Here is a 22,196-nt window from a genome sequence, read left to right as displayed (position 1 = left end):
TTTATAACATACATGAACAGGAAATCAATAGTAGAAAGACATAACACAGACCCTCTATTATAAAATAAAATGCTAAATCTAAGACTACTCTTTCAAATGGCTGAAACAAACACAACCTCCTAGATGACCACGTTTTTAGGTCTTGTCAGGTTTTGATTGGGAAGACATCTGAAAGCAGGAGGAAAGAAAAAAAAAGAGAAACTGCAGAGTATAGTCTTAAAGACAGCTGAATTTCAAAACTTGTTAAACTTGCTGCGTTCTCATTAAGCTTTGTGGGTGTTGGCTTCATCGATAAAATCCTGAGGGCTGGTCTTAACTAGCAATTTAGAGAGTTGTGTCAGTGGCAAAATAAAAATAAGGAAACATCAGCACTTCTCATCGTCACCTACTTCTCACAGTCATCTCTTTGCTGGATTTATTTTCATGTCTCCTTCACAGAAAATCAGTATTTCAAAACTGATCAGAGATTAAGAAAAGAAATGTAACCACCAGCACATTTGTTGTGTCTTCTTTGCTTCCTTCATTCCTATTCCTTTGTTTCTGAGGGAATCAAACCAACTATGATTCTCCTTGAAGTCTTTGCACTGCATTTTTTACCCACTTCAATATTCCAACTTTCCCCCTTATTATTTTCACTGAATGAAGAAGGAAAAAATACAATTACCTACCAGCCCAAATTCTTTCCTGAATATTTTTGATAAAAATATCATTGAAGGAACTACCCAAAAAGCTCACTTGTCCTTGAATCTCAATACTTTTTAACAGCAGAGTCACCATTTGCTTCTAAATCCCAGACTTTCTTCCACTAGAATGCTAAATATCACATCAGTAGCACCAGACCCTGCAGCCATACAAGGTCCATTGTAGCAAATTTTCAAGATGGACAACAAAATATATTGTTTAACCTGTAGTAATGAGAAATTAAAAGTCTAATTACATAACATTATACTCACACAAAACCCTTTTCATCAGCTAAGCAGTCAGATGTTCAAGTATGTTCCAAGAAAATTACTACACTGAATTTGGTTACCTGAGAAGTCCACACAGATCCAGCATCTTAAGTAGGTTACAAGCATCCACAGTGCCCCATGTGAAAAACTTCACTAAACTTAGAAGACTGTGTAGAAGGCCCTAACCACTACCAGTCTTGGGCTCCCAGACTGCCATGGATGCCTCAGGTGACCCTCACAAATGGCCCCCCTTGATACTACAGGGGAACATAAACTTCCTCTCAATCTGATGAAGTGATAATATATTCCTCCTTGACCCTGCAGACTTCAGCTCCAAACACAAGCAATTAGGCACCAGCCAGACATTGGAGAATTAAGTAGTTAGAAATAACAGCACTTCTGCTACATAACACCTTTAAATATTTCCACTCTCCAACCCTAAAGGGACAGAAGGCTGGGATTCCTGTATCAAAATCTACATATACAAAAAAATAATATGCTTCTCTCTAGCCACCAGGGAAACTGTCAGAAGCTGTGAAGAACTGATTTTGGTCCCTTTTAAGCTTCAGATATCCCAACATACACAAAAATTCAGTAAATATGGTTTAGGAAAAGGCTCAAAAAATATAATTCCTAGAGGTTTCTCTTCCATAACCATAGCAAGCTTTATCCAAAATTATGTTCTGATAGTATCTTCACACTACCCTGTTTGAACTCTACCTCAGGATGTAGTTATTTATGACTCACTTGAAATTCACCCAGTGCTGCTATTATCCATTAACTATAATAATTTTATTCCTTCTCCTAAAATTGTCTCCCCTCAAGTGTATTTACAAAGAATTATAATTTATTCTGCCTCAGCACTGTGAACAGACTAGGTGCTAGATTGTGATTCCATGCTGTTTCTTCTATCCAAAAAAATGCTGAGTCTTCATCTATTACTCAGCTCAATGTCGCTATCTTCATGTCAATGGAAATTTTATTTGTACCAAAGTGAACAAAAATCAATGGTTAATTTCAAATCCACATCAGAACTTCTCTTTACAGCAGGTTTGTATGTACTTTTGCCCCTAGAAAATAACCAGTCCTCTCTTCATTCAGATCATCTCATGTAATAACCATTCCAACCCTCTTTAGCAACAGAAGCTGAACTGTGACTCTGTACTGATGTGAACTGTTCATTCCACCCTCCAGTTCTTCTGTCTGTATGATGTAGTGACTGGTCACCACTCTTTACTAGATTTCAGCTCCTGATGAATATTGCTATTTCCTCCTCTGTTCTTTGCCTATAGGTCAACTTTTCCTTTCTTCCAGCTCCTCAATGCTGCTGCTTTCCTTAGATTTTTTTTTAACAAGAAAGCCTGTCTTGATCTTGCTTCCATGTTCCTCCACTGCAATCCCCTTCTTTAATTTAGCTGCTCCTGTACAACAGTATTCTCCTTCCAGATATTCTCAGATTTAGTTGCATTTCCAATCCCTGGAGCTGTGCTTCTAGAACCTCTACCAAGTATAACACTACATCTATTAAAGTGCAACAAGAAGCTCCAGGGTGACATAGAACGCATACTCTCTAAATCTGAACATCTTCACTACTTGTACTAGTTTCAGTATTTCTGTCATTTACACCATTTGCCATCCTCCTGAAGGGAAAATTGGACAAATCCTTATGAAATTCCCTGTTCTGCAGAATCTAACTGTTCTGCTTAAAGGTTCAAAATATGTTTTCATTTGATCTTCTTAGTTGTCTGCAGAAACATACAAGATAAAACAATTTCTGTCATAAACTAAAAAGAGAAAAAATATTCTAATCTACAGAAGATGGATGGAGAATGGGACAGTAGAATTCCATATCAAGTATACACATCATCCCAGTATACGGGAAGCACAAAATTTCCTCATGAAAACAGATGGATATATCACAAGTATGCTAGATAGCACATGCTTCTGAGCCTGCCTCACACTACAAAGTTGCATTATATATGCAGAAAGGAAAGCCTATAATAAATAGTAAATCTGATGTGCTGGATGTTGTGGGCACTTTTGACTGTTCCAGTTGGCCTCTACTTGATAGAGGAAAGGCTAAGATTTCTTTAGACTGTCTTGACTGTTTGAATAGTTTCAATTAACATTTTATCTCAAAGCAACCTGCCAGAAAATTGTTAGACTCCCAATTCCCAAATACCTTCACTTTCACTAAAAATACTTCAAGATAGTCAAGATCCACTAATCAACCAGTAACACAGCAGCATGGTTTTTATCTTCTTAAAAGATAAAAATACCAGAGCTTTACAGATATTTTATCTCGCATCCTTGTCAAGGAAACGATGACATGAGTCCCTACTCATCCCACTTGCAGTCAGACAAGTTTTTCTTGCCAGCCTGACACCAGGTTTCCCATAGCAGAGTGCCAGCCCTCTGGTTCCTTTAAGTAATTTTATCATGATACAACAAAACAAAAGCCACTCAAGCTGGGTACCTCCCATTTAACATCCTCTACAGCCAGAAACCAGAAATTTATTTGACTGGAAAAGGATAAGTCCCAGCGGGACATAACATAAACCTGATAGGACCACGATAATTGTGTCTAAAGTAGTGATGTGTGTCTGGAAAAACAACTTGAGGTAATTTCTTAAGCCCTGTTATTTATCTTAATCTGAACAAATTTGGTAATAAATTATGCTCATGAACAGTCACATTTTTCTATAATGAGATATATACTGTATATTTGCTACTTGTAAGCAGTGCAGCCACCCCAAATCCACTGGCAAAAGTGCTGTGCTGTATCTGACTTTTAAGTAAAATACACAAATATAGACGCCTTATGCATATATTTTAAACACACAATACTACTTAATACTCACACTTAATACTCTAGCACTATAATAACACTGAAGTCTTTTTATAGTTAAAAATAACTTGGTATATTACACAGCTTGAGGTTTTTATGCTAAAAGCTGGAAATTAAAGGGGAAAAAAGCATAAAATGTAGACTCATTTCATAAGGGAACAACATGCTGAAACTTGACGGATTGCTTTCAAAGATAAATTTAATTTAAATGCAATTTGAGTTACCTACTTAATGCTGTTGCCAAGTAATTTCTCATTTTCAGTAACAAAAATACTTACCAAACTTTGGTAATTAAATTTTGCTCCCCATACCTTTTCCCTTTCTGTTTGGCTCACCACTCTGAAAGAAGCTTTTTGTTCCACACAAACTTCCTTCAAACCTATAAATCAGCCCCAGAATGGACAGGCGTGGCTTCATCATCTCTTGCCCTATGGTTTATTACCTCTTGAGAAGCTACCCTAGTCACTGTGAGATGCAGGTCAATGTACTTGTGCAGATCAATGATCAATCCTCTTCAACACCACCACAGTTCCCACAGCTGGGAGATTCATTCCCTGCCTCTTTTTAGAACATTGAGATAGAAACAGACTCCCTTTCAGAGCACAGTTTGCAGTTCTCTCTTGTCTGTACAAGGGCCAAGGAGGTGTTGGTCCACAGAAAGGAGAAAAGAAAATGCTTAAATGCCAAAATGCTTATTTATCCTTCTAGCCATTTATGAACATGGTTCTAACTCTCAGGAGTCACAACAGCAATGATACTAAGGGAAATGCTAACTGACATAGCATAAACATTGCTGTAGGTTTAGAAGACTTCTGTCTGTTCTGGGCTGTGAAAGTTGTCTCTTCTGGTGCAAGCAACAGGACATTTGACTTTGCCTTCAAAAGACACAAAATCTATTGTTTTATTTCTATTTCATCTACATTTCCAAGGGAAAAAGAGGGGGAAAAAAACCAAGAAAAAACCCAAACAAGCCAACAAACATATTAAAAGGACTCAACATATCTGGTGAAAAATATAGAGGTTTTAAATGATGTTGAAAGCAAAAATGAAAACAAAAGCTGTCTGAAGGCGATATGCTTTGCATCTGTACCATCTAACTAACAATATATCTTACTGTCAGCTAAGTAGTACATCAATCAAATCTGAATCTCATTTGGATAAAGTTATGCACTTTTAGTCAAACATAAACTGCTGTTGAACTTTAGCATGGTGCACCAAAATTTATTGCCAATAAAATACAGTTAAAACATTGGCTAAAATATGATTTGAACATTAGCTGGACAACAGAACATACTTTCAAAAGTGTTTTTGTGAGATGCATCAGGGAAACCTGAAAGGAAAAAATACAAATCCACTTGTTGCTTTGGGAATACATGAAGTTTCGAATTGACAAAGGAATTCACCTAGGAAACTACTTCACATAAATAACAGAAGGACTTACAGGCTGTGACTGTTCCCATCATTCAGAGACTAATGCCAAAACATAAGTCTTCACAATATTGCTTTCTCTTTAGCCAAAACCTATTAGAGTAATACAAATGAAGATATTCTTTACTCAAAGTAGGCTGCTAGACCTAATGATCATGCTGCTGTATAGCTTCTCAGAGCTATACTCCTTCAGGTAGATGAATTCCTCTGTTACCTCCAAAGTCTTGTTTATAAACAAAGATGAAGCACACCTTATACAGGTAAGTGAACCCAAGAGTTCACTGTCAGCATAGTGAAAACCGTAACAAGCTAATTCAATAAGCATTATTAGTCTAGATCTAACTTTTATAGAATAACAAGGAATACAGAAAAAGTCACAATTATAGGAATAGTACAATTGTCTATCCCCTGCCCTGGTGTTACTCTAACTCCACGCTTCCCTGGGTCCTCAGGCCAACTGTTTCCCAATGGTGATAGTGATGAGCATTGTTATGAGGAGTTGTCAGCACCTGGAGTGCTTCATCAGGAGGGATTCATGATGATGGATTTTTCTTCCTCCTCTCTTTCTCCCTTCTCTTAGGAAGCTGCATATACCTGTGTTTCCTAACATGCATTTATACTTACTCTTTCTTCAATTGGTCTGGAGCTCCAGGGTATATTTGAACTTACTACAAACTGTGCCACTTACGTATGTTAGATACTACCTCTTTGTTCTCTTCATTAACACCTAAAACCAGTTTTCTCAAGCTCCAGGTCTGCATTTTTTACCTTTTACTGAGCTTTTTATAGCATGGAGTCTTCAGTGCCAAGATTGCACTCCATCTCTTAATCATCCCACACCAGCCCTCCTCTAATGAAACATCCTGTGCCTCCACTCTTCAAGCCTCTGCTGTTCCACCAAGCCTTTGTTACTGCTCCTGTCTAGACTATAGATGTACCACACACAAACAAGAAAATAGATTAAAACAGATATATATGCTTGCTTAAGTAGAAAAACTGCTGTCAGAGCTAACCCAAGCAAAACAGGCAGGTCAAGGAAAGATTGGACAGAGCAAATGTCCTGAACAAGTGTGCTTGACATCGGTCAAAAAATCACCAGCAAGGGTATGAGCTAAAATCAGATTTAATAGTAAATATGTCAAATCCCAACCATGAGGCCTTGCAAAATCAGGACAAAAATTACAGCTTTGCTACTAACCATGGCAACATCCCATTACACAACTACTAGATCACATTCCTTCATAGGAAGAGCTCTGTGCTTTCCTACCTAGGTCCAGTAACCAAAGGCCAGGCCTTTTCCAGCAGAGGAACAATACCCATGATACATCAAATTTCAAAGCAAATAAACTACACCAGAGCTAAGCAAGAACAGGATAAGAAAATTGTAAAAATTCTGAAAAATATTTTGATTTGCCCCTAAACACAAAGTTCAGAACTTTTGACCAAAAATTTCAGACAAAATCAAGTAGTACAAAATGTGTGTATATCTGTGAGCAGGTAAATAAATGATTCTTTATGCATGTGTTTGTATCTGTGAGAGCAAGGAAGTGTACACACACATGCATGTGTGGTGAGGGTGGAGTAGCACCACCAAGGGAGGGTGGGAGTACACACAAGAGAGGGAGGGAGAGAGAGAGAGAGATGATTGCAAGGATTTTTCTCCCTTTCTAATAAGCAATCTGCTGAAAATAGAAACAACTGCAAATTCATTTCTGCTAAATTTGTTCTTTTCTGCAGGAAAAAAAAAAGTGCCCTGGCCAAAAATATCCACAGCTACAGTGAATTTGGATTAAGCATATGAGTGGCATCTTTTTCAAAAAGATATTTGAATCTGATTTCATGGGCCTGATATGTCAATACTGAAACTAGAAACCACAGACCATTGATTTCACTAGGTCTACTCATGTGAATTAAGAGATGAGCTAGTGGTCCCAAAGGCACTTAAGTATCCTGCCATATTTATGCCTTGGCACTAATGTACCATATAGAGTCATGCAACCTTTTTTTTTTTTTTTTTTTCCCCAGGTACATTAATTTTTCTAATTTTCTGATTACTGTCATTTTTCCAATGAAGATGCAGATAAATTCTGCTCTGCATAAAATGGATGTAAATACATAGTATTTTAAGGAAATATATTGTATCTCCATGAAAATCCATAGCTGGTATGAAGGAAAGTCAAGTCCAGTCTTAAAGTTTTGGCTTTCTTTTATAGCAGTATTGATCTTAAAAAATCCCACTGAGGATTTCTGAGCAGATCTTATTAACTTCTCCAAGCATTTATTCCGAAGCCATGCTGAAAATCCTACAGCATAATGACTGTGCTTTATGGAGTAAGAGTCCTAAGCGTCCATCTAATTCCCCACAGTAATCCTTGTAACACCCTTGTGCAGGGGGTACCACCACCAAATAGAGCCACACAGCTATGTCATTAGCCTCCTTCTAGAGAGACATAGTCCCCAAGAGCCCAATTCATGGACTTTCAGCAGCTGTCCTACTTTGCTCTTCAGAGAAGCTACAACCAGCCTTCACTGTCTAAGATGCTTCACTCTTCTTTGTAATACAACAAATTGAATTAGCCAGAGATTCCAAGACCACAAACCTCAGTAATCTCCTAATGGATGTACTGAACATAAAACTCTCATGGAAGATGATATCTTTTAAAATTATGAATAGCAAGAATTTCCACATTTAAAAATATGGTGAGTCTCTTTTTCAACTTAATACTTCCTCAAAAATATAAAGTCAGATACTGAATTATAAAACTGGTTTTCCCCCAACAGAACCTTTGAAGAGACAGATGACTACCCTCTGATTATCCCTGAGTCCTACTAATAAAAGACAGAAAAGTCTCTTCTAGTAAAAACACCCACTCATGGCCAGCAATGTGTTTTTAAGGAAGGCAATTATAAGAACCAGCTTCATTTAGATTATGTTAGTGTAATGAAGGAGAAGCCTTATTCATTTTTTAAATCAATAGCTCCTTCACTTTCACTCTAAATGTATCTGGAACCTAGAATTATTCATTCATTAGTATGAGGTTACTGAAATGGATCTGATGGCAAATGCATTTTGTGCAGATCTCACGTTGACCCTAGAGGTACAGTCTCCAGATTCCCTTACTTCTGTGACAGAGCTTGTGCATTTTATAGAAAATAGGCCTGCCCAACATCTAAGTAGAAACTGCAGTGCACTCGATTAATTTCCAACCATGAAAATATCACACAGTGCATGTTTGACCAGGAAAGCTGAGCACAGCAGAACTTAGTAAGGATACCCTGTGAGCTGTATGAGAACCAGTCTAGCATATTCACAACATACATTTCTACCTAGCAAATTCTACCCAAAGGAGTGTTAGTTTGTGGTCAAAGAAACTTCAGTTTTGATATAAACAATCCTCCTGTTACTACAGCATTGCCCAAAAAAATATAAAATGCCACTGTTTCCTACTCTGAAGTGTATGTGATTCCACTGAGGGGCAAGAAGAATGGATCCATCAAGTGGTCGAGGCAAGGATCTAAACATTTCCTCTCTGAAAGGCTAGCAGGAAAGTAGTGGTTCATATTGACTTAGGGCTGGCAGGGCATGTGTTCAATGATGGAGAGAATAATAAAATGAGGTAATAAGAGCTCTTAGCAAGCTAATGTAAGGCCTTTCTCATGAAACCATGACTTAGATGACCTGACCAAATAATCAGTTGCTAACTTTTTGCTTCTGCAGGACCGGGATTTGTTTATCCTAAAAGCAAATTCTCAAAAATGCTTTCTTAAAGAGAGGTTTTTTTATGCAAGGCAGGTTTTTATGCAAGGCAAGGCATTGATGCTGTGATTGTTAATTGTGTAAGTTTTTTCTAGTCAGGTTGGTTTTCCTAGTCTATTTCGCAGAATCACAGATTTTTTTCCCCCATAAATTGCCAGTAAATGGATACCTAATTAAATTTATTAACAATTTTTTAAATTTTATTAACAAAATTTGCCAAAAAAAGAAAATTAGGTGAAAGAGGTAATTAATTGAGTAATGTGCATGACTCAAGTGGCTCTCTAATTACAAGTTAGTCTAATGCATCGCTTTGTGTTTTTCTACTACTTGCTGTTCTTTTACAAATAGACAATGTTTCCTAGTCACCTTGCAGGACACTAAGATTTTATTGCAAGAACATGTGTATTAGATCATACATAGTAAAAGAGAGCATAACCTGCGCTGTCGTGCACTCTCTCATGCAATGCATAATGTAAGTGGAAGGTTCATGCTGACCTGTAATCGCTCTATAAATTTAGGTCTTCCTGCAACAGCAAGCTGTATATAGGTTGATTACTTCACCTGCTGCACTCAGCAGAAGGGCCTAATTCTGTTTTCAGAGATGCACACACAAGTGTCTTATTTTAGGTAGTAATATATGCATATACCAACAGCATAATCATATTTCATTTTCTGATAACATGACCGTCATGCTACATTGGAATCGGTATCTAAGTTAACTCAGTAAAATGGTACCTTATGGATCACATGAAAATCGCTGACCACAGTTTTGACAAGAACATTTCCCTTTTTTGAACAAAATTTTACTACAACGGTAGTAGAATTGTAAATCCATAGGAAACTAGATTTGCTATATGAGTACTACTTAAACACATTAACTCTCTTTGCTGCAGCATTAGCTGAAGTAAATGTAGACTTATGTTTTTTCTAAAATCTATTACCATCAACTGATATCAAGGGAGATTTTCCTAATATCTACTGACAGTGTCTTCAGCATTCTCTACAAACATGTCTCATAGAAATTCAGCCTCAGAACAAAAAGCCAAGCAGTTCCCAACACATTACACAAAAAAATTGACATTTGGGATATAATTTGTAACCTAGCAATTAGAATGCATCTTGTGATTTCACATGAATCAAAGCTTCAAAATCACTGTAAATAATTCAAGAGTCTAGGCTATACATAAAAGATGTCCATAGTAGTAGACTGTGGAAGACCAAATTTTCTACTTGTATCAGATGAAACAGAGATATCATAGCATGTTAAGCTTCCTTTGTTATTTCATTGTTGTGACATCTTCAATGACTTCCAACAAGAGCAAGTTGTATGCAGCCCTGCCTCAGAGGAAGCACAGCTCTTGCACTCAGTGCAAACCATTCTCAGCCATGCAAAGGTTGAATTCAGCTCCTGTACATCATCCCCCTCATCTTCCCTGAAACAATTATTTTCCATGGTTACTCAGGCAAAAAAGTAGCACCATATAAACATCTATTTTCCTCTCTTTTTCTGATGATTAGAGACATTTACATAATGAAGACCAAGATCTCTTTGCAAACATTCCCAGTAACTTAATGAAACAAGTAGAACTTAGTAAGGAAAGTGAATAGCCTACTGGCAGAATATATACTCAGTTTCCATTAGCAGGATAGAATAATGAAGCACAACAAAACTAATGTAAATTCCACTGTTAATAGAGGATATACTGAAATTAGATGCCATGTTATGTCAAACAGAGGCCGTACTCTAATTTTGTACAGATGGTCAATTTAATACATGTTGTAAAAGAACAATTTAAAAGCAGCTTAAGGCTTTTATTAAAACAGATCACGAAATGCTCCCATCTTTCAGTCAATAATCTCTTGCACATATGAATGGAAGGCAAAACAGCATGAGCATCCTAACTATAGATTTACAGGAAAGAGGCTCCATAAATTTTATGAAGTGCAGGCTAGTATTACAGGGCAATAAAATACCAATAACTGAGACAAAGTTATTTCTCCTATCAACTGTTTAAAAAAAAAAAAAAAGCAATTATTTTCATAATGGATCTTATTTAGGATGTTCTTCCATATTAAGAGACATGAAGTTCAATTGTTGCTTTTAATGATTCTGCAGTAAGACAACACAAATTTGTTGCATTTTAAAAATCTCTCCTAAAAACAACATTCCCAGGACCAAAAGAATCAGTACCTGTGCATTTAATTGTAGTTCCTAACAAAACTTCATGGAACTTGCAAGCCGTTTACTATGTCAGAAGTGGCTAAGCTTGTCATAAATGACAAAACAAAGAAACTCTTCAACTTTACTAATGGAGAACTTAATTCAATTATACAGTTACCCCAGATTTTATTTCCTTCCTCAGATAATATTTGCTAAAGCCTGCACAGGATAAACGGAGGCTCTGAACGATGAGCAGTTTTTCACGGCTTAAAGGAAACCTGAGATTTATGCCAGAAATATAAGCTCTGACTACTGGAACGAAACTGGCAGTGGAACTTCATGTACGTACTAGGGCGCTCATCGCTCACTGCATTTCTGAATGAGGCACACGTTTTGCCAGCAAAGCAGAGAGAGGATTTATTAGCACCGCTAACAGCCGAGATGCCTGCTGCTGTCGCAGCTGAAATTTCCCTTTCTAAAAACACCGCTGCCACGAGCACATACAAGTGGCGACGCCTCCTCACCAGTATCTAAAAATAAATAAATAAATAACATAAGATAAGAAGAAGGCATATAGGGAGTCCCGATTTCCCCTCGCTGTCGTAGCCCCCGGCCAGGTCCTGACGATCCGCGGCCGAAGCGCGGCCGCTCCGCGGGGCGCGCAGCGCGGGGCTCGCCCGCCCGGGGCCGCCGCTGTCCGCGGTGCTGACGGGCGCTCCCGCCGCCTCCGGGGCTGGCGGGGTCCGGACCCGGGGAGCCACCGCCGGACCCGGGCAGCCGCCGCCGGACCCGGGCAGCCGCCGCCTCCCGCCACAACAGGTGCGCCGCCGGGCGCAAGCGGGTCCCCACCGCCGTCCCGCCCGCCCCGCCGTCCGGCCGCGGCCGCCCCCGCTCACCTGCGGCGCGGAGGTGGAGCAGGAGGCAGAGCGCCCGGAGGCAGGCGGCCGCCCGCCGCCGCATGGTGCGAGCCGAGAGCAGGCGAGCGCGGGGAGCCGCGGGGAGCCGAGGGGAGCCGAGGGCAGCCGGGCAGCGCCGCCACACCGCGTCCCGCTCCCCCCGCCCCCGGCAGTGAGCATGCCTGGGAGCGCGCTGCGCATGCGCAACGCCGCGCGGGCGGCCGCCCTCACCTGCCTCCCCTCCTGGCGCGGGGTGAGGCGAGGGGCGAGCATGGGCGGCGGGACGGGCATGCGGCGGCATGGGTGGGCATGCGGCGGCATGGGTGGGCATGCGGCGGCGTCTGACACCGGGGGATGGGGTCGCGCAACAGCCGCGGGGAGCCGCAAGGTCCAATAGGAGAGGCAAAAAGAGAGCTCTCTCGTTCCAGCGGCATGTTCGGGGAGGAGGCGAGAATGGGCGGCGGGGGGTGATTTCCTCCTCGGCTTCTAGCTGGAGCGGCACTCGGGGCTCCTGCTGCAGCAGAACCGTGGAGATTGCATCTCCCCAATCTCGCAGCGCCGAGGAGGCAGTCTCGGGAGTTTGGTCATGTCTGGGAGGACTTCGACGATGTGTGGGTTTATGCTTGAGGTTCAGGTAATCCTCCTCTTGTGTGTTGTGCAACACGTGTTGTAAAATAAGCAATTTGCAACAACTGCGTGATGAAAATCACAGCTGATACAGAAATAAAGAAATAACCACCGAACTCCAGACAGTGGTTCAGACCAGGCTGATGCAACACCTACTCAGGCGGTGCTTAGTGAATTTGATCAGAAAGCAATGCAAAGAGGCCAAACGTGAAGCAGTCCTGTAACAAGGTAATTTTCTCAAATTGAGTTTAATTGATCAAAAGATTAGCTGGAGAGCAACCATGAGAGCCAGTGGCAGATGTGTCACCCAGCAAGTGATCCACCTACAGGAGCCTGTTACTGAGTATGGCAAGCATTGTACATGCATGGTCAGGTCTGCAACTGAGAAGTGATGTGCCCTAAGTGAAAAATAGCGAAGGAAATCGACAGAGGTTGCTTGGCACTAACTGGCTTTAAATGAACCTTTGTGAAGAAATTCTCTTCGTACAGAGATGGGAAGGACTGCGCAGGCCCTGATATCTAGATGCAGTTGCATGTGTGACTGTACATATGCAAACGAGCTTCCTCTGGCAGCCCCCACACGGCTGTTCACACACGTATAGGCAGTCAGGTCGTTCGCTTGACAGCAATGTAAGTGAGAAAAGGCTTGGGATAGAACACAGCACTCAGTCTTGAGCTCTGCCGGAAATGGGGATTTATTGTGATCAAGAGGATTTTTGAACAAGGAGTAGTATTTTAGCCCTGTCATTTCAGCCATATATTTTGTAAGATTGTGCCTCAGATGTCCTGCTAAGCCATGAGATTTCTGCTACTTCCTCTATGGTAATGATAATTTGTGGTGGGTGTATACAAATTATAGCACATCCTGTTCCAGTTTAATCCTATTAGTCCTGACTAGTAGAAGTGACAGAAATAAATCTTGTCTATATGGTGCCCCCCATTTGTGCCCCTACAACTTCAGTTCCTATATGCCCAGGCCTCAGAGGTACACATATAGCAAAAACAAATGGAGGACTATATTTACTTCCCTGAGTGAGTTGTACAATACCAATTACAATTTAGCCAGCTCCTAGGGAGAGATTAAAGAAAAATTTACTTTCAGTCCTCCGACGTTTTGTAATTTTTTGTCCACAAATCCTCACCCTTGTGTGTTCTAGGTAAGGATTTAGGGTCAAATATGTCAACAGGATAACTTCACTGAAGCTAATGGTATTGATTTGTCCCCATGCGGTTACAGATGAGGCAGCTGTGGTTTCATATGATTGAGTGCTGTAGCAGTATCTACTCACCTCACTTGCAGACCCCTAAGGCACAAAGACCAGATGACTCACCACTACCCTGTTAAGGAAATTATTTTCCACTGGGGAAATGTCTTAAGATAATGTTTTGAGCTCACATCCAAGAAAACATTTAAGCTTCCAACTCATGTATAAGCTGAGTTCAATGGGAAGCTGAGACTAGACTAAATAATTTGCTGAATTTTGTATTAGTGCATCCTTTCTAAAAGTCTTGTCAATGCAAAATGGAAGCATTACTATGGAGTGGGAAGACACAGAAAGTAAGTTAAAACATGTTGCATCAGTTTGAATTCTCTAGCTTCAATGATTTTTAAATTTATTTCCACATGTAGAACACTATTAACAGAGTGGAGATCATTAGTGTGTGACTTAGTTCAACAAAGTGTATTAAGTGTAGAGCTGAATTAAATGTTCAGCTAAATGCTGAATATTACCAGTAATTCTAAGTGAGGTAAATGGTGTGGAATATGGTTAATTCTTTCCGATATTTTTTCCCGTAGTACCTTCATCTCTTCTGATATGACATACTGAATGTACTGCTGTGAAGTCACACTTGATGTTGGTTACAATTAAAAGAGACTGGTCTTAAGTGTTAGAGTTCTTGCTGTTTTCCTCCTATCACATCGGCTAGACCATCGTCCTTATCTGGGAATCATTTTGCACTAGGCTTTCATTGACAAACTGCTTTAAGAGGAAGCTAAAACAATGAAAGCCAAATTCAAAACTGATCTTTAGTTTAAGAAGCAGCAATACACAGATTATCAAACAGGGAATATATCTGAAGGAGAGAGAATCACACATTTGTCTGCCATGAATAATAAGGTTCCTCATATCTCTTGTCCCTTGACAAGCTTCAGCAAAAAAACTGAAGCAGTGTTTTTTAATAAATGAAAGGAGGTTGGAGAAGGAAAAGGAGGGGTGAAGAGAAGGTTATATGCGTAGATCAAAGGATTCTTTGGAGACATAAATACAAATCAGAAAAATACCTACTTTTTGGTGAGTGCATGTGTGAATATACAGCAGTCTCACCAGAGGAAAGCTCATGGCATGTACAATTAGGTCTCACACTAAATGATGTTGCCAGGATGGGGAGAGGGCTTCTTTTTACACAGCGCAGAAAGGTAACTGCTGCAGGAAATGTGTCAGGGAATAGAATGTGTCCTGGGAGATTGCCAGTGGGCAAAGTCATAATTGCACCGAGGCAAATGCATCATATTCCCTAATGAGTGTTGTCAATATAGTATTACAGCCTTTTAAAGTGGTCTGAGACCCTCCAGTGTATTTTTGGCATATTCTCTAATTTAGACATGCAAAACTGACACTGACTCAGCTGCTAGTATAAAAACTTTGATAGCAAGGAGGAGGGGGGGAAGAGAGAGTATGCAAGGATATTTCAGTCTCTGTGCTACTAATTTGTGGCTATGTGTGTAAACCTGAAACTTCAAGACCATTATTCAGAATTTTTCAAGACTGTATTATAATTTTTATATAACTTTTTTAAAATTTTACTGAAGATGTTGACTATAGCTCAGATGGAAACAATTCACTTCTGTTTGATGGGGCTGTTGGGAAGGAATCAAATGGATTCAGGCATACCTGACTAAAAGCTGCCTGTTAAAGTCACAAGGCACAACTCTTAATCTGCAGCATGAGCAGCTAAGTACTAAATGAGACCTGTAAGGGGCTGGTGCAGTCCTAAACAGTACTGAATAGCTAACAAATACATGAGTACTTGCGAATGGATTTAGCCATGGCCCTCTGTCCAGGTCCATTCAAAGCAAGTATTTGGAACAGGCCAGGTACCATGTCATCATTTTCTGAGATTTCAAGTTCTTTTCTCTTTTATGCTATTTATACCATAGGGTAGTAAAGTTATCATCCTCCAATATTCTATAAGGGGCATCAAGATTTATAAAGTCAGGTGCTTTAAATTACAACACAGCCAGAAAAAGATGTAAAAAGAAGTTTCAGATTATCCTTGAAAGACCTTTAGTCAAGGCTAGGAATATCTCTCTTGAAATACACTTATTTGTGTAGTCAGTTATTTTATGTCAAAGAAATTTGATATGATATACCTTATGAAATACTGGTAAAGTACCCATATATATGCCTATGTGTACACTAATATGCATTTAAATATGGAAGGCAAGTTACCCTTGGTTACTAATAACTGCATAGTACTTCTCTAAATGATGCAGTAACTAAAGTAAATTGTATAGTACTACTTATATGCTGAATGTAAGCTTCTCAACATAGAAGTGACTATATTTGTGTAAAGGTAAGTGAATCAAAACTTGGGCAACTCTGATAAAACCCATGGATGTCAGGTTCAGATGAGATGAGGGAATCTGGGAATTTGACTACTTGCAATATTAGCCTCAGATGGTTTACTTTGATGTTCTGTTTCAAGAAGAGTAGCATTCCTTGAAATAGGAAATAAAACAGAAACTAGTCAAAATCTTATTAATTGAATATGCAATTTTGTGCAAAGTTTTCTTTCTCATCATCTCAAGACCAAACTGCTAGTCATCTCTCTCAGAATGATTTTAACATTCAGTTAAATCAAGAAGTTTTTACTGATTTTTTATTTGCCTGATTTGGGTGTCCGTTGGGTTTTCGAATAATGCTTCTAGAATATATTTACAGCAGGAAGAGAGGTTTCAGTGCTTCAGAAGCTGCAGCATCTTCAACTGGATGACAAGAACATGAACAGGAGACTGTCATCTGTCAGTACCTGATTGACATTCACAGAACATTAAGGGAGAGGAGTCATAGCAGTTGTCCTCAGCAAATAACAAGTGAACATCTTGTATAATTAATATTCAGCCTAACACTGTTCATAGATCCAGTAGAAGAATTTTTTCATTAATTATTTTTCTTTAGGGTATAATTTGATTAATTTTTTATTAGGCACATGACATACTGTAATTGTAAGATCAAAGTAATTGCTCTAGCCGGAAAGTTCAGATAATTGGTAGGATTCTTTATCTGTTCAAATTCAGTGAAGTTATACATGCCTTTGCTGAGGGAGAAGGTACATGATAACCCCAAGACATCTCAAGTTGGGCCTGATTAAATCTCTGGATAAATTCTGTCTATCTCTAGATATTTTTTTAAAAGGTTTATAGTTGTTTTAAAGTATCAAATCTTCATATTTCTGCTCACACAGCTCCTTACACACAGACAATACCCAGAAGTTCATGGTTGCCTTAAAAACAGTCCTTTTCAGTGACCAGTCAAAATCATGGAATGAAATTCCACAGGGATTAAGAGCCATTTTGTAGCAAAAGCTAATTTGCTTTCATTCCAAGTCTAAGGCATATTTCTCCAACCTTCCCTTATCCAGGATAAGCCCACAGAATAATGCACATGATATTTGTTCTAAAATCTCTTTTATACAATTTTCCTCTGGGACAGAAGATGGGTAAATGAATAACATCAGGAAGATGCTAGCTGTGTTGCTTAATATGATTCTGGAAGAAAGACCAGTCTCACATCAGTGAATTGGTATAAGCTGAGCAGTATGGGTTTATGAACTTGCAGCATACTCTTAAATCTTTAATGAAGTCACATATTTTCCTATTAAAAATACTGTTTCGTGAGTGGTGGCTTGTTGGTTTGGGGTTTTGGGGGGGCAGGGGGAGTTTGCCTGCTTTGCCTGCTTTTTTTTATAAGTATAAACAAGAAAGCAGCAGCCTGTAATAAATTATTATCTCACTTCAATAATACACATACAATATGTATAATATAATATTTGAATAATGTTTACAGTTAAATGTACTTTTAAAAAGAGCAATAAGGAATCATCAAAGAGAAAAATCTAGTGTGCACTTTCAAAAAAAATAATTACAGCAAAACATTATTCAAGTTTCAGTCTACAGGTTTGGAACTATTTTTATAAATTATGAAGACTATGACAATTTTCTAGCAAGCCTAGATACCCAAGTGCACATAGTTTTGTTGAGAGTGGAAATGGTTATGATTCAGAAATAAAACACAATTTCTTCTTTAGGTAAGAGAACACAAATAAAAATGTCAGAACATCTGCAGTTTTTAAGTGTCTAAGATTTCCTGGCATCCTCCACTAGAGAGTGCTTTTCTTCTCCAGCTTCTAAGGCAAATAATTGAAAAAAAAATAGTATTAAATTTTCCACATTTTTTTAAAGAGTTTGTCTGATTTTATTGCAACAAACTTGACTCTACCTAGTAATGCCAAGTGGTACCCACTGAAATGGGTACTACTCTAATGCTTTCTCTAATATATCCAAGTTTTCAATGAAATGTAAGAACCATTCTGATGTCACCATGTATATATTGTTGTTACTGTAAAATGTTAATCCAAATTTGCAAGAACTTAAATTTTGGCTGTGTGTTCTTGAGGGTTTCTGGGGACAGTGACTGCTGTTTGTTTTGAGTTGGAAGCAAAATTCCCTCAAAATTTCATCTGCCCTGAATATTATTCAATTCTAGTTGCTGGCTGGAATGCTCGTGGGCCATTCCATGAGACCAAAAGTGTATGATTTACTGTAAAGGTAGGAGGGTTTCCTTTTAATGTTTGTTCTTAGCAGCAGGGAGTCATAATGTGTCAGGATGGAATACAGGGAACTTCTACCTCTTCCTGTTTAAAAGAGAAGCTCAAAAGGAAATACTGGAACAGGTGTGAGTGAAAAGGAAAATATTAGTAACATGAGACAGAACAGGCATTAATACCCTGACTCAGTCTGACTGCAAAAGGAAAAGCTGAAGTACAGCAGTCAATGGGGGAAAACATGAGTCTAGACAAAAAGTGGTCAGCAAAACAGAAGGAGGGGGCAATAGAAGAATGAGGGTCTATGGACAGTAAAGTAAACATTTTCGTTTGGAATAGAATGCCAAATACTTTGTGGGTTGAAAAAAACATGTTCTAATTTGCTGAACAGCAAATAATTTTATTCAAACAAAGTAAACAAAACTCCCCACTGCAATTTATAGTCTGGAGAAATAAAAATGAGAGGCCAACATTTAGTAATTGTTTCTCTTAATGCTACATCAGGGACTCCAGTCCTACTCTCCCAGTCACATGGGCTCCCTCACCAGCACCTAGGGGACACAATGATTAAAGGCAAGGAAAATAATTGTGCTTATTAACCATGACTTTTTAATTGATAAAAAGAGGAAAACACAAATTAAAAATAAAGCACAAACAAAAGGAATGGCAATTTCATTTTAATTATTTTTATTTAACATTTTGTGGCAAGGCTTTAACAGAGACTCCATCACTGTGTGTGTGTCTAACCATATGGAGAATATCTGTTTCTTCTGAGTAGGAACAAGTCTTTTCTTAACGTAAGTAACAAAGATAGCTTATAGGTGGATAAGCAATTCCAGCTAAGGGTTGATCTGACCTGTGTAATGTATCACAGACAACCTAACCTGCAGGTTTATAGGTTATCAATAAATAGAAACTTTAAGTCTTAAAAAATCTGAAAAGTGGTTCTATAAAAACAAGTTATTTGGGTAGTTGTCTGTCTTGGTTTACGCCAGGGTTAATTTGTCCACAGTTCTGAGGCAAAGCCTGGAGCTGTGTGGGCATGTCTAGGTAGTTATTCTATACCACTTCATGTCATTGCTGGGAGCAGAAATCAGGGATTCTCACTTCCAAGAAGCGAGTATGGCTTGCATTTGGGGAAAAGTGTGTTGTACAGAGGCTCTGCCATTGTGTTCCATTGTTCTGGGCCTGGTGAGCATGTGTGCATGGAAATCGCCCTTTCTTTCTACACTTTGTTAATAGTATTGTTGCTGTTCATTTTCATATCTCTGTATCTCATATCTCATAAATCCATGGCTGTTTCAATTAAATTGTTCTTATCTCAACACATCTCTGCCTTTTGTCTCCCACTGGAGGGAGGGGAGTGGCTTGTGGTTTTCTTTTTAGTGGGAGTATGAAATTGGAGAGTGCCATTCCTAAAACACGGCCTTGTCAAAAATAATAATCACATACCTCTATCTCACTAGTCCTGTGAATATGAAAAAGTAAGTCTCTCTAATGTTCTCAGTTCCCCTTAATATATAAATAGTAAATCAATATCCTGGTAGGGACTTGAAAATAGGTATACCAGTGGATAAGGAATTGGCTGGATGGTTAAGTCAGGAAGCTGTGTCAATGGTTCAATGTCCAAATGGAGATCAGTGACAAGTGGCACTCCTAGTGGTTTGGTATCAGAATTTGTGCTGTTTAACGTTGTGACTAGTGACATGGACAGTGGCATTGAGTGCACCTTCAGCAAGGTTGCCAACAGCACTGAGCTGTGTGGTATGGTCACCATGCTGAGGGGATAGGATGCCATGAGAGGGACCTTGACAGGCTTGAGAGCCTGTGGGACTCTACAAACCTTGTGAAGTTTAGCCGGGCCAAGTGCAAGGTGCTGCACCTGGATCAGGGCAATTCCAAGCATAAATACAGGCTGGGTAGAAAATGGATTGACGGTGACCCTGAGGAGAATGACTTGAAGGTGCTGTTGACAAGAAGCCCATTGCAGACCAGAAAGCCAGCCATATTCTGGGCTGCATCAAAAGAAGCATGGTCATTAGGTCAGGGGAGGTGATTCTTCTCCTCTACTCTGCTCTGGTGAGACTCCACATTGTGAGACCCCCAACTGGAGTACTGTATCCTTCTCAGGAGAACATGGATCAGTTGGAGCAAGTCCAGAGAAAAGCAACAAAGATGATCATGGGGCTGGAGCACCTCTTCTATGAGAGCATGCTGAGAGACCTGAGATTGTTCAGCCTTTAGAACAGAAGAGTCCAGGGAGGCTTTGGAGCAGCCTTTTAGTACCTAACAGGGGCTACGAGAGAGCCAGAGAGGGACTTTTTACTAGGGCAAGCAGTGACAGGACAAGAAAAAAATAGGACTGAAAAAATTAGGTCTAGGTTAGATATGAAGAAGGTGTCCGCTCTCTGTATAGCGAGGCACTGGAACAGGTTGCTCAGAGAAGTTGTGGTGGTCCCATCCCTGGAGATGTTCCAGGCCAGTTTGGATGAGGCTCTGAGCAACCTGGTCTAGTGGAAGGTGTCCCTGCTCGAGGCAGCAGGGTTGTAGCAAACAGATCTTTCATTAAAAAATCAATTTTGCTCCCGTTGTCCTCCAAACACCATCACATGGCTGGCCCCCACATCCTGGCTGCCACAGAGTGACTCCTGTGTCATATTTCCAGTGATGTGTAACAGATCATTCCCTCCTTATAGCAAACTCTTCATCTGATCTCTGCAGAAAAACCCTTGCTCCAAGAGGAATCGGGCCAGGCTTGAGAGCCAGTGTCTGTGTTGGTGACAGTATGGTTATGACAGTTGGAAGCCCTCTTCTAAGAAATCCTGTTGTGCCTATCCAATAAGATGCAGATTCCTTGAGATGTCCACATGCTGTGCTTATCCCTTAGATAAAACAAGAAGAGCTGTAACAGAATGGGGAAGTCTTCAGATTCCATTCTTGACATTTGAGATATTTGCACAAGTTATCCTCAAATGTGTGCATGTTTCCAGCATTTGCAGTGAGGGGAAAAAAAAAGAAAATAAAATAAAAGAAAAAAAGCAGCACTGTAAATGCCATGACACAGAAAATGATCAAAAAAATCCTGTTGCAGTGTGAATTTCATCTATTCAAGTAGCATATAATAAGACATTTATGTAAAATAAACCTCTCATCCTCCAGCTTTAGAAACTACATAGCACATAATGTAAAGATTTAATTACATTTAGTTTTCCACCAGAATAGGCCTCATCATAATTTTTGAGTTTCTTCAAATGTTGGCAGGTGAATATATGGGATATAATAATCTAGGTGTAAATGAATTGTGACTTAAAAAGTAGCATAGTTACAGAAAAGCTGTTTCTTAGATTGCTTTAAGAAAAACTACTGAATCTGACCCAGTATCCTTCATAATTCTGATAAAATGTGTAATTTATATCATAAAAGGGATGTTTACAGCCTGAAAAGGTAGGGTTGGATATAATGGTCATTTATCACACAGGTGAAAGATCACCTCTCTTGATGCTAATGAAGTGCTGAAAACTTCCAGTTTGGTGTGTACGTACCTCAAAACGATTTGTAAACCCCAAGATGAGAGTGTGATTCACTGCAATCTTTGAGATTTTTTCCTTCATAATGACATTTCCAGTTCCTTTTGACTCCCTTTCTTCTGTCCACAGGTCCTTGGCATATCATCCCTCTCGTCACTTATTCACAGTGCTACAAT

The 22,196-nt window shown here is 39.4% G+C and overlaps 1 protein-coding gene and 1 long non-coding RNA gene across 3 annotated transcripts in view; one reads left to right on the top strand and one right to left on the bottom strand.

Annotated features, from left to right (window-relative positions):
- PTPRR (protein tyrosine phosphatase receptor type R) overlaps positions 1-12,239 on the bottom strand; it is a 138,096-nt gene extending 125,857 nt beyond the window's left edge. Inside the window, exon 1 of one of the 2 annotated variants that reach the window (XM_086884415.1) lies at positions 12,041-12,239. In XM_086884415.1, the coding sequence (XP_086740541.1) occupies positions 12,041-12,104 (64 nt within the window). In that variant the 5' untranslated portion in view covers positions 12,105-12,239. The remainder of the gene's footprint in view (positions 1-12,040) is intronic. The other variant, XM_086884416.1, reaches the window with a different exon arrangement.
- Positions 12,240-12,258: 19 nt separating this feature from the next.
- LOC111937230 (uncharacterized) overlaps positions 12,259-22,196 on the top strand; it is a 35,303-nt gene continuing 25,365 nt past the window's right edge. The window contains exon 1 of the long non-coding RNA XR_015285519.1: positions 12,259-12,293. This is a non-coding gene — a long non-coding RNA (uncharacterized LOC111937230). The remainder of the gene's footprint in view (positions 12,294-22,196) is intronic.

The sequence above is a fragment of the Cyanistes caeruleus genome, chromosome 4 (genome assembly GCF_971803275.1).
Source record: "Cyanistes caeruleus chromosome 4, bCyaCae1.hap1.1, whole genome shotgun sequence".
NCBI lineage: Eukaryota > Metazoa > Chordata > Aves > Passeriformes > Paridae > Cyanistes > Cyanistes caeruleus.
This window is presented reverse-complemented; position numbering and strand designations above follow the sequence as displayed.